This window comes from Topomyia yanbarensis, chromosome 3, assembly GCF_030247195.1.
Source record: "Topomyia yanbarensis strain Yona2022 chromosome 3, ASM3024719v1, whole genome shotgun sequence".
NCBI classification, from domain to species: domain Eukaryota; kingdom Metazoa; phylum Arthropoda; class Insecta; order Diptera; family Culicidae; genus Topomyia; species Topomyia yanbarensis.
The window spans coordinates 359,369,268-359,381,772 of NC_080672.1; the positions used below are offsets into that span (position 1 = coordinate 359,369,268).

Here is a 12,505-nt window from a genome sequence, read left to right on the forward strand (position 1 = left end):
ATGGATAGTTTTCTGCGCATTAATCAGAACTTATTAATGTATCAGTTTAATTTTGTTGCGAAGTTGGATTATTTTTAATAATAAATCATCGAACTAATCGATGTTTACTGTTCCAAAAATCGTTCAGCCATTGACCACTAGGTTGCAGCAGCGCTGTATTACACTGCTACGCCACCTTTGATACTTCATTCCAACCTTCGGCGATGAAAGAAGGTTTGCGCTCTGGATAATATAACTGTACGAAATTTGTGCGCATGTTCCTTGCTATTCATTTCTGTATTTAAGGATGCTGTTATCAGGGATATAGAATAAAAAACCACGTACAATGTTTGAATAAATACAAAGACTTTATTATAGTTATTAATGATCAGTTGGTTGACTTTTGCATCAATAGTTTTTTTTACATATCTTCTCTAACGCTACAATTCCAATAAGTTATGCTAGTATAAGTTAAAATCAATTTCTTTAGTATGTAATTTCTTCGGTTTCTAGTATTATTAGGATATTGATAAATACCAACTTTTTCCATTTAGTATTGATTCATGAGTTGAAGTCAAAACCTTTCATTTTCAGAAGATATTTTTTGCAATATTTTAGTTGAGCCTGTCAGACAATATTATTAGTAAAATATCAATGTACCACCCTTTGTGTGATTATCGTTTTCTCTATAGCATTGGTTAAACACAGTACAGTTTTACAAGAATATACGATCTAGTTTATCAGTTATTTAGTTCGTAAATATAGGCGCTGACGTTTTGATCGACTGTTTCCCGACGACTACATATACTATCGTTTTGTTTGGTTTCATTTGAACAGCATATTGCACATGAATAAAAACACCATTTGCTTGATTATCGTGAATGTCTGTTTATGGAATGTTGGCGAACAGAAGTCGTCAAAACATGAGGGACATAAAAAAAGCAACGCGGTTCGCTCACCTTTCCGTCAATATTTTACTGTTCAGATTGTATCTACGGGGAATTTACGCGGGTTGTGTATTCTCCCCGGTGTGAGAGGTGTTGGGTTGAGAATGTGATATGTTGATTTTGTGTTGATTGTTGATGGCTATGGCACTATTTGCGGAACGTAGGACTGGGTAATGTTTTGACTGAGGAAAGTAAATGTTATTTCATATTTCCATGAGCTGAACCTGTTACTATTTCGTGATTACATGTTTAATGCAAATAAATAAAAACTGGGGTTTAGCGGGAATGAGAACTGTTCTCAGTTGCAGCATTTGTTAATCTGTTTTGTGTAGAATTAATTCGGATGATACGGGAAGATTTAACAATGTATCATGAATAATACAATTAATCACATTATATTTTCTTTTCACTTATTTTTTTTATTTATGTAATTTAACTTGCCAGATCGGGGTAACTGCACTAATATCACCAACCCATTGGTCCATTACAGCAGAAAGCTTTCTTATAATACTATTCTGTTATCGTATCTATAATTTTGGTTCAGACGAACAGACATAATATTCCCAATGAATGCTCTTTAACTCAAATATTAATTTTTCGATACTACCTGGAGAGCATCTGCCTGTCAAGATTTTTGTTCAACTTAAAAGTCCTATTCAATTTATTACGTAGTTCAACTTTGTTGTTGGTTAACGAAGCAAAGAGTATTATGCCTGTTTGTCTGTGGTTTTGCTTCGAACGCTCGTAGGCGCGATGTTTTCTTTTCCTTTTGCGAATATGGATACTCTGTGTTTACAAACGTACTATTTTTGTGTCGTTTTAAACAACAAGCTCACAGACAACCGGACTAATTCAACTGTCAATCAACGATTAGAATACATATTTAGTTCTCAAAACGATCAATATTTTGAGATCGTTTGTGTAGAATCGGAGAGAAGTTAGCAACACTAAATACACGTCATTGAAGTAAAGCAGAAACCTCAACGGTCCCAAGTAGTTTCACTGCATTATTCCTGATGTAAAAATAAACACCTGGCAATCTCCAATGACAAATATTATCTCTCGATCTGAGAGCAAGAGTCGAGACATCTGCAAAACCTATCGTTAATTCTCAATTTCTCTATTTTATCGATTGTTATATGACAAATGGCGGATAGGGTGGTATAAATTCTAACAGTTTGAGCGCGACATTCCATATTCTGTTATGCAGGATACTATACTCGACAGATTAGTCGCTGTTTAGCGTCCAGCTGTGAAGTCATATTAATCGTGGATTAGGTACTGCTTGCATTGACCCTGACGTGGTTCCATAATCACCAGCTCGAGAAAGCGCTCAATAAAGCTATTCCACGATAGTCATTCATGTCTCGCAATTTCCTTTTTTATGGATTTGAAATATGTTCGCGGACGAAAAAATGCCACAGGCAACAAACAAACTCGCCCATTCTGACCCCAACCCTTAACAGCGAATACCAAATGCAGAAACGTTAGGAAAAGTCCTCTTCCCCTGCACTAGCCCCAATCGCGAATGTACCGGTTCCTATCGACGAGACTTCGGCGGCTGCTGGTGCTAGAGGCCCTACTACCATACAAGAACAGATCAGTGCTCCCAACCCCTTTCCAGTGAAGGAACCAACCGCCGATGCCTGGCTGGCCACACATTCTGGTAAACGTTTCCAAACCCCATCCGCAACGCAACGCACAAGAATCGCCAATTCAACCCCTTCCGATGCTTTTCCATACCCTCTACGCCCACTTGAAAGACAATTCGTCAACAACAACTACAACAACAACAGAAAAAACCAAAACCTGAAATATAAAGCAGCACTGTTAGGGAAAAACCTTCTCCCCTGAACCGACTCTGTCCCCTGGTCATACCCTTCGCGGTCACCCGAAGGGCTATCCACCCATCTAATCGAGCACTAAACCGAGGAACAACTCAACAAGAACAATTACTTCAGCATCGATTCCTATCTGTCCGATAGCCCCAACCTTGCCTCCGAACTAACTAGGCACGGCGTCACTAACCAACGGACTAAGGTAGAATCTCGGAGACCTTCAGGCTACCATTACTCGTCACAATCTCATCGCCTTAACAATTCAATCTCCACCTGGCTAGGAAACTGATGCTTATGGGAATTACGGGCCGTAAGAAACATTTTCCAAACGATCGAATTCGTGCTGACATTCATAAGGAACAAATCCAGCTTGACACCGAACTACTGGCAGTTGCCCGAAGAATTGACAAGAAACTCGAAGAACCGATCCGTGAAATCCCGCCTCCATGCCGGATAATGGAAGATCTGAATGCCCATCACTTAGCCTGGATGGCACAGCGACCCAACCTTCGCGGAAACCACACCACGAAAACAGTTTAGAACGACGATAGGAGCCCAACATTCACCAGAGGACAGATACTATCCGTTTGCGATGTATCAATATGCTCCATCACCCTCGTCTCCGATAGCTTCAGATCAGTACTCCCAGACATTAATGCAACTGCGATCACCACCCTATTCTGATTACACACAAATTCATATCCCGGCAATATCCCGCCGGCACTGTGAAGACAACTGGGCCCCTTTATGCAGAAGTTCGACCCCATAAGGACTACACACCGGACGAACAAGCTGATGTGATATTCGACTCCGTCCAATCCAGTATTCCTCGTACCAGAGGGTCCGTCTACTGGTGGTGCCGCGAGGTGACCTGGAAAAGGAAAGCTTTCATCAATGCCAAGGCAGCAAGTTTGAGCAACTTTCTGTACGGAATACACTTCAGCTCTCCCACAGAGGAAATCTGGCGAAGAGTTATAGCCCTCTGTGGGAAACGGCGAATATGGGACTAATGCACCGGTTACAGACTCCTTGCAGACTGCATTAGTTACACTAATTCCCAAAATGACTCATAGGACACGAACGCCCAAGGACTTCAGACAATCAGCCTCCTCCCCTGTATAGCCAAAATACTGGAGGGAATAGCCAATAGATGTCTTACTGCAATCCTTGAAGAGTGGCAACTACTAGATAACAGACAACACGTATTTCCGAAAGGAAAAGACACCAGGTCCTATCTTACATCCCTCAGCGAGTTCTTAGGCCAGACAACAAATGACGGCCTATACGTTGACATTACCGCCTTGGGCATCGATAAGGCTTATAATGCAGTATGGCGGCAAGTAGTCATCCAAAAACTCGACCGCTGGGGCAAACACGGCAACTACACACAACTATTCCTTCATAACCGGAAATTCTGGGTCGGAATTGGAGGAAGCGCATCCGACCTCTTCACCGAGGAGAACGGGGTACTCCAGGAATCCATCTTGGCCAGCACCTTTTTTGTAATCAGCATGCAATCCATCTTCGGCTACCTACCACCTGAAGTCTACATATTCCTATACGACGACGACATCCTACTGGCAGTCACTGGAAAGACCAAAGGCCGAACAAGAATTGAAAACAGCAGTAAGTCCCGTTTCACGATGGGCTGTATCGGTAGGTTTCCAGATTTCAATCCAGAAAAGCTATATTTACACTTCTGCAACTCCCACCACCGAGTACCCGACCGTCCAGTCCAAATCAGCAACATACCGATCCCATACTGTAAGGAGCCGAAAAGTCTCAGAATCACAATAGAACGCAATGTAGCCATCGTCCCCAAGATCTGGAAAGTTGAGATCCAATTTGAAAACCGGAAAAGGCTTGTGGGTACCATATACGCCAGACACCTAAAGTGCAATCGAAATCTAGCAGTAACCGTTAGCAAAGCGATAATCCACAGCCGGATCTAACATTCGGGATCGAAATCACCGGACGTAACCGCGACGGACAGAACCACATCCTAGAACCTCTATGCAACGGACCCATTCTGACGGCTTCCAAACTACTACCCAGCACACTTGCATAAAGTGCATGAGTAGAAGCTGGTATATTGCCCTGGTATCCTTCCGACTAGCAATACCCATTGTAGAAAGAACATCCGGAAATAACGAGTCCGTAACCAATGAAACAGCCAAAGCAATATATCAAGAATGAAATAGCTCCTAGCTACCACCACTCACACGCCTCCACAGAATTTGCCCACGCCTCTGGAACGCGGAAATCCTCCCAACTTAACACAACATTATCTAGGACCATCTGGGCTGGAGAAGTTCCCGAAATCGCGCGATCCGCATATAACCGATTCGTTCAGAGGCGTTTCACCAACAAAACTCGCATCTACACAACTCCCTCCGCCTCCCATCTCAACATAACACAGCAGCTGTTATCTTAATCGACTCCCTCTCGGTACTCGGTGAGCTTGAAGCTGACCAATCCTGAAACCCATTTGTCTAGGCCACTGAAATCAACGTCGATCCCATTCGTCACCTTTGCTGGATAACCACAGCAACGGAGCTAGGAGGACCATAACAAAAAAAGTGCCAGCCGCCGACAACATCCGACACGACCCAAATCCTCAACTACAACTTCATCAACCACTGGCAGACCTTACAGGGACACCTTCAGAAGCTAAAAGGACTCCTCGAAAAATGGGACGACCGCGAAGACTGGAGAGAACAAAAGGGTCCTATCCAGACTTCGGACCGGGCACACCAAGATCTCCCACCATTTCCAACACCCAATCGCCCATAGGCACCATCTGCCAGACCCGGAAGACAGTTGTACACATTCTTTCCAACTGTTTTGAACTCCAAGACCTCCGAGAAAAATACTGCTCTCAATCCGCGACATCCTGGCCGACGAACCTGTAAGGGAAGAGCAAATCTCAACCAGCGTCCTCCACCCAACCTACCAACTGGCCCTCTACCATACCACCCTGAGGCAGCAGGGGCAGGAGTTCAGATGCTTAACGGCCATTCACCTCTCCGGACCTACTGCGAGTTGGGGAGTCTTGCTAGGATATGGTGTGGTTTGGGCAGCATTGGAGTCTGCTAAACCTCCAAAAAAGTTATAACACCAATAGCAACTCCGACGAAGCGAGTCTGTGCCGCTTCTGCTTAGATCCTATCAAATGCCAAAGATCTTAGCAATAAAAGCACCCTAGCCCTACCGGACTGCCGACCGGCCCAACAGCATCGATGCCAGTAATATCCTAATTAAGGCGGCTGGACACGGACGTGAATAAGGATTTCATTGAAATTGAACCGCTGACCGATAACCACGTTATTCCACTATCCTAGTAACTTCCCCGAAACGGCGATTGGGCTAATGGTACTGGCTGCCCCCTGTCCCGTAACACTTTGGTATGACTCAATGTACGTTCGGAACACGGCTTCTTGGCTCGTGGAAGTAGGCTCAGTTGAGTGTTCCTGACTAGCGCCGATCCGGCTCTGAACGCGGTATCCCATGAAGGGCCGCGTCGAATCTCCCATGCGACCTCACTGCTTGCAAAGGTAACCGTGGGATCATATAGAGGCAACTACTTACTAACGGCATAGATAGCGGTTTGGAGTTGGGAACCAAGAAGCATAAAAGGCGACAAAAAACAACAAAAATATAAAAAAAAAACTATAACAGAGTAAGTGTGGTGAATCCGTTTGCCAAGGATGGGCTAGCGAGTTCGCCGACCCAGCAAAACGACCAAGTGCAACAGCACCTCATTTAGAGCAGAGCGAGAGAGAGAGCTGCCCAGGGAGGCCATACCGAGCACGAGTAGTGACAAACCAATGGGACACCAAGGAAAACTAGGGTTTAAGGTACGCACGCTGATATCAAGCATAACACAAGAACACCAGCAACCTGGGTTGTCTAAAGTGTTGAAGTTGAGGCAAAAAATCGAAGAACTCTACGAGTTCGTGAAACGCAAGGGCAACGTGCACGGACAGATCAGGGATCTAGTGATTAGCATCAAATCCACCGTAACAGCCGTAGAACGCGAACAGATGGCGTTACTGGAGAGAGCTAAAAAGGCCGAAAATACACTGAAGACCGCGGAGAAGGCGAAACACCAGGAGAGTAGGAGAAATCGGAAAAGCCCAAGGAGGTCGGTGAAGGATAGCAAAACAACCGACAAATGGAAAGTGGGTGGCGAATTGTAGAAATCGTAAAAGAAAGGAGGAAAAACAGTAGCAATAGGTTGAAAAGAAGAAAAATGGCAAAGGGGACATTTGACTAGGCCAGATGAGGTATAAGGAAGACGCTCTAGTCGTCAAAGAAAACAACAGCGTGACGACCGCTACGATCCTCAAAAGGGCAAGAGAGGATCCCAAGTTGAAGGAGTTGCGGGAGAACGTAGTAAGAGCCAGGCGCACTTAGAAAGGTGAGATGCTGTTCGAGCTGAAGAAGGATCCATTGATCAAGAGCTCGACTAATTGGGAACTCGTGGCAGCAGCGGTGGAAGGAGATGCGTACGTGAGAGCTTTAGTTCAAGAAGCGGTGGTCGAGTGCATGTATTAGGACAGTAGCGAAGCGCTTACCATTAGCCGCAGCCCACCAGCTTATGTCGACCGGTAAGATCAAAGTTGAATGGTTGGTGTGCTCGTTACGATTGATCCCTAGAGCACTAAACAAACACCTCTCCGTTTCAGGTGCCTGATTTTCGGCGGCTCCGACAGACCTGATTTGTGAAAAAAAAATTGTGGGGAACAAGGATACATTGCTAAAGACTGCACAAAGCAACCGAAGTGTATGGTCTGCACAAAGGAGGGCGGACAAGACCACATGACTGGACGCTTCTTATGCCGAGACTACAAAAGGGCGAAGGCAGGCACATGCGAAGACTTCGTGATCGCCAGGATCAACGGCGTATTAGTATATAGTGGCTATGTTCCCCCACGGTTGATACCAAGCAGTACAAAAGGATGCTGGATACACTAAGCGACTCGTTATACGATCAGATTTTAACGCTTGGGTCGTGGAGTGGAGTAGCAGGCTGACCAGCGTAAGAGGTTACAGCTTGTTGGAATCCCTGGTGAAGTTAGATGTAAGGCTAAACAACGAAGATTCCACTAGCACATTCCGTAAAGACGGTCGGGAATACATCATCGATGAAACATTCTGCAGTGCGTCGCTGATGGATAAAACGAGCTGGCGAGTTAGTGAGCAGTACATACATAGCGATCCACTACATCATTCGTCGGCGGAACTGTACTGTAACGCGGATAGTGAGAACTGGAGAGCGGAAGTGGAAAATAAAGGACGTCGACAAGGACCTTTTTGTAGAAGACTTCTTGCTGACAGCCCCACTTCCGAATGCCGATGAGCTATCGGGAAACAGTAACGAGGTCATGCGATGTAACAATGTCGAGGAAAATGGAACTAAGGAACTACAGGCGTCCAGCGTATTGGTGGAACTAAAGGCTCAGCATTCTTCGTGCTGTCTGCCTAAAATCCAGAATATGCGAGCAAGATCTGAGGCAGTCAGAGAAGAGCGTAAGGTGACTGTCCAGGCGCCTATGGCCGCTTTTAAACGCGAGATAGTGCTTAGTAAGTCTATCTGCTATAAGAAGCTGTATAGAGAAGTAGACACTACACCCCCGGGAGTAACGCCTACCGTGTCGTGATGGCCAAGATCGAGGGTCCAACGACGAAAGTTTAAATGTACGCTGACGAACTGAAGGTTATCGTGGAGGGTGTTTTCCCGAAGATCGACCAAACCGCATGGCCGCCTACACCGTACGTTGATGCAGATGATGGAAATGCTGAATTCTCCAACGTCGAGCTTCTTATAGTAGCAAAAGAGCTGAAAGCAAAGAAAACTCCCGGAATGGACGGTAACCCAAACTGAAGACTGCGATCCTAGCGTTTCCGAATATGCTCAGCATAGTACCACAGAAAGGCCTAGACGAAGGCTACTTCCCGGATAGATGGAAGATCCAGAAGCTGCTGTTGCTGCCAAAACCAGGGAAGCCATCTGGATATTCAGCATCGTATCGGCTTATAAGTTAGCTAGATACTCTTGGTAAAGTTCTGGAAAGGGTTATCCTCAACAAGCTGACGGATTATGCTGAAAGTGAGAACGGACTACCGCGGAGGCAGTTAGGATTCCGGAAAGGGATCTCGACGGAGGATGCCATCCGCGCAATGATCGCGAGCGTGGAGAAAGTCTTGATACAAAAGAGAAGGGGTAATCGTTACTGCGCCGTGCGTACAGAACGATATCGTCGGAGGCGGTATGCATGATTGTCGGGAAGATTACCATCTGCATCACTCTGGCTGAGAACGTGGAATGCTAACTGCTCCGAGCGGACTCGTTGGATAAATGGCAGCAAAAGTGGGGGACAACGCCGAGAAAGGAAAGTGGACTCATCAGTTTTTGTCCGGGCAGGGATGCTTCCGGAAGTACCTGCATCGGTTTGGACACGCTTCGTCACCCCTTTGCTCGGAGTGCGTGAAAGCGCAAGGGACACCAGAACACGTGGTCCTCGAATGCCCTAGGTTCGAAGAAGTTCGTAGGGGTATGCCTGGTGCGACAGGTCGATCGTCGAAGAGATGTGCCAAGACGAGTATACCTGGGACGCTGTCAACAGAGTGGTTACGAGTATACTCTCTGAGCTGCAGAGAGAAGTGGTGAAGGGACCAGCAAAGCAGCGCCGCCGACTAGAAGGCCGCCTTGATACAACAAGTCGGGTTCAGGAAAAATTTCGCCGCCGTGGAAGTCTCCGTTGCAGTAGACTGGGTCCACCGCCCGGGACGCGACACAGCACCGGTTTCGGGTCATTGGGGCACCAGCGAACCGCCATAATTTACCGGAATCGCCGGATCGACCTCGACACCAGGCCGGATTGCTCGTCAGTAGGCTCGATCCGCCGCCTGTGAGAAGATCGAGTAGACCGCGTCGAACAGCCAGGGGCGCCAGTGAACCGGAAGCTACGCTCCTCCTGGAATTGCTCACTGACATCGGTACCTGCTGCCATGCCCGATGAGTAGGCTAGATACACCGCCGGGCACTAGATCGAGTAGATCGGGACGAAGCGGGGAGCTAAATGGCTCACGAAAACAAGAATCAAGATCCGCATAAATCCGCCACTGAGGAATACACAGTAGGGTGGATTCTAATTTAGCTGCGAGCTAATTGGCTCACGAAACAGACATCGGGACCGAGAGAAATTCCGCCGTCGGGGAACTCTCAGTCAGAGTAGGGAAGTTTCAGCGCCGGATAATACACGAGTAGATCTCGATAATGTTGGTAGCTAAATGGCTTAAAAAGCGGGTATCGGTGTCTGGAGATATTCCTCCGTCGTGGGAACTCTCAGTCGGAGAAAGAGTAAGTTTGCCCCCGGGGACTATTCGAATGTATTGTAATGAGCCTGGAGATTGAATGACTCATGGTTCGTGAAATCAGCAACTAAACCGTTGACAAAAACGAGGGCTAAATGGCGATGCAATAGATGGAAACGAAAAGCAAGAGAAGAGCTGAATGGCTCAAAGGTCGAGCCATTTCATTGATCAAGTGAGGCTCCGAGACAGCAGCAAAACACTCACGAGCAAAAAAGAGGTTCGGCGAAAGCTCAACGAGCCCCCATTAATCTTAGTAATGACATGTAACCAAAACACTAAAACGCGACTGACCATAAGGTTAAGCCATAAATGGTCAACAACAACAAGGGGACTAGTCTTTATTGTTTTGTTTTGTATAAGTTTTACTAACGAAGGAAGAGTAAAAAGTTAGTGAAAGTGGAATGTCATCGTTCACTGATTAGATATGAGAATCTTAGGCCCTGGATAATCGATGACAATGTGCTTCCATACAAAACTAGTTCAGGCCCTGCTCCATTCAAATTTCAATAACTGATTCAAATTGTTAGTCGCAGGATTTATCAATTCGATGTATTAATCATTAGTTGTATCTTGAATGCCATCTAGTGGAAACAATCAAAAGCACGCTGATTTATCTGATTTCTAGACTTGACTTATTTGGCTAAAATTTGGAGCAGTTTCTGTCATTTTTTCTTGTTACTCTAATGTTCACATTACAGATAACTGAATGAATTTCAGGTTGAACAATGTGAGTTAGTGTCAAGAGCCTCCTGTGTTCCGTCTGATTTTCAGACCACCCTGATGGCGATGTTATTTTTTAGGCTTCATCGCGGCCTTATGTCAATTTGAAAAAATATGGTTCTGTACAATTTTTAGAACAAAACTTTCTGAGCGATTTAGTGGAATTTTACAATTATGAGGGTTAAATAAGTTTTTGCACTAAATATTATCCTGGAATTGAATTAATCAGTTTGTCTGTGAGCTTCCCATACTTGTCATTCTAGAAGCATCATGTTAAACATATTGTTAGACAGTCATTGTCGAATTACGTTCATCCAGTCATCCAGACACGCAGCCTAACATCATACACCTACACTCATACTACTATCCATCTGAGCCCCGTTGACGCGGCCCTTCACCGATAGGCATTCAACTGGACAGCGGCAATCTGCTCCGCGGCAGAAATATATTGTTCCACCGTTCCACAGTTCCGCCATCAGATCATCCCGTCCGACCGGGGGCTGCTATTGGCATTCCGGACACGGGACCTTTTAGCTGGACGCGGCAGCGGAAGCGACCTCGATATCACTGATGCTCTTTACCCGCCGGTGCTGTGCGTACTTGGGCAGTGTGGCCATCGAGGAGGACGAGGAAGCAGCGGATGAGCCGGCGTGATCCATCGGTGGTGCACTGACCCGATGGTTGGCTCGTTGCTCTGCCGCGGCAAGTGGGCTGCTGTTGTGTTGGTGGTGGTGGCCACCACCGCTGGAATAGATGGCTGGAACGGGCGGGGGTGCTGTGGTCGGCGGGGGTAGGAAGTGCATGTGGTGGAGTGCTCCCACCGTTGCATAGATGCCACCTTCGCTGCTGCTGAACGAGGGAGTCGGAGAGGTGGAACTGTAGACGCTGTTTTTATCTGACCCACCACCGTTACTGCCACTGCCTGTGCCAGTCCGCGGTTTGTAGCTGGAGCTTATCCGGAATGCTTTCGTGAGGGATCCCTGCAAAGAAGGGCAGAAAAAGAAATGGCGTACCAGGTGTGAAAAATTGATTAGGTGCTAGGTTTTCATTTGAGCACTGGAGAATGCCTGGACTTGTTTTTAGTTTGGGGGAGGGGGGGGGGGGGGGGTCGGTAGTTCGGGTAGTCGGGGGATGATGTGAAAATGGTGGTACACTACCTGTGATCCTTTCCATGCGGAAAACTGATGAATTTCAGGTTGAACAATCGCGGGTGTGAGTCAGTGGAGGGAATTGGCAGAAAGAGAAGAGATGAGATGAAAAATGCTAATTAGTGAGGGGTTGGTTATTACTGGCGGGGAATTTATCATGCAGTATGTAAATTTTGCCTTCTACAGAGAAAAGCTGCGTTGATGAGGTATTCGCTGAATTGCGCTATCTAATTGAAATGTGGTCATTGTGAAAGAGGATAAATCAAGTTGTTTTTGCATGCATAGTGCTATGAAACGGTGAGGTGAATATGTTCAAAAATGTAGCACGAGTTAATTAGGGCAAGTTTGATAAAATTTCGATAGTTTTTTTTTTTACAACGAAGCGTTTTAAACATCTTATTTGAAGCACAAATAATAAAAGAAAAGTTGCATATAATCGAGATTAATAATAATTCGTAATAATACAAGTTAATAATAATAAGTTCGGTAGTGT

At 45.8% G+C, this 12,505-nt stretch overlaps 1 protein-coding gene across 5 annotated transcripts in view; it reads right to left on the reverse strand.

Moving 5' to 3' along the window:
* Positions 1-328: 328 nt before the first annotated feature.
* The window catches only part of LOC131689196 (kazrin), a 372,509-nt gene continuing 360,332 nt past the window's right edge, over positions 329-12,505 (reverse strand). For 2 of the 5 annotated variants that reach the window (XM_058974118.1, XM_058974117.1), the window contains exons 14-15: positions 12,022-12,045; positions 329-11,844 (exon numbers count right to left, since the gene is read on the reverse strand). In XM_058974118.1, coding sequence (XP_058830101.1) covers positions 11,395-11,844; positions 12,022-12,045 — 474 coding nt within the window. In that variant the 3' untranslated portion in view covers positions 329-11,394. The remainder of the gene's footprint in view (positions 11,845-12,021; positions 12,046-12,505) is intronic. The other 3 variants (XM_058974121.1, XM_058974119.1, XM_058974122.1) reach the window with 3 other exon arrangements.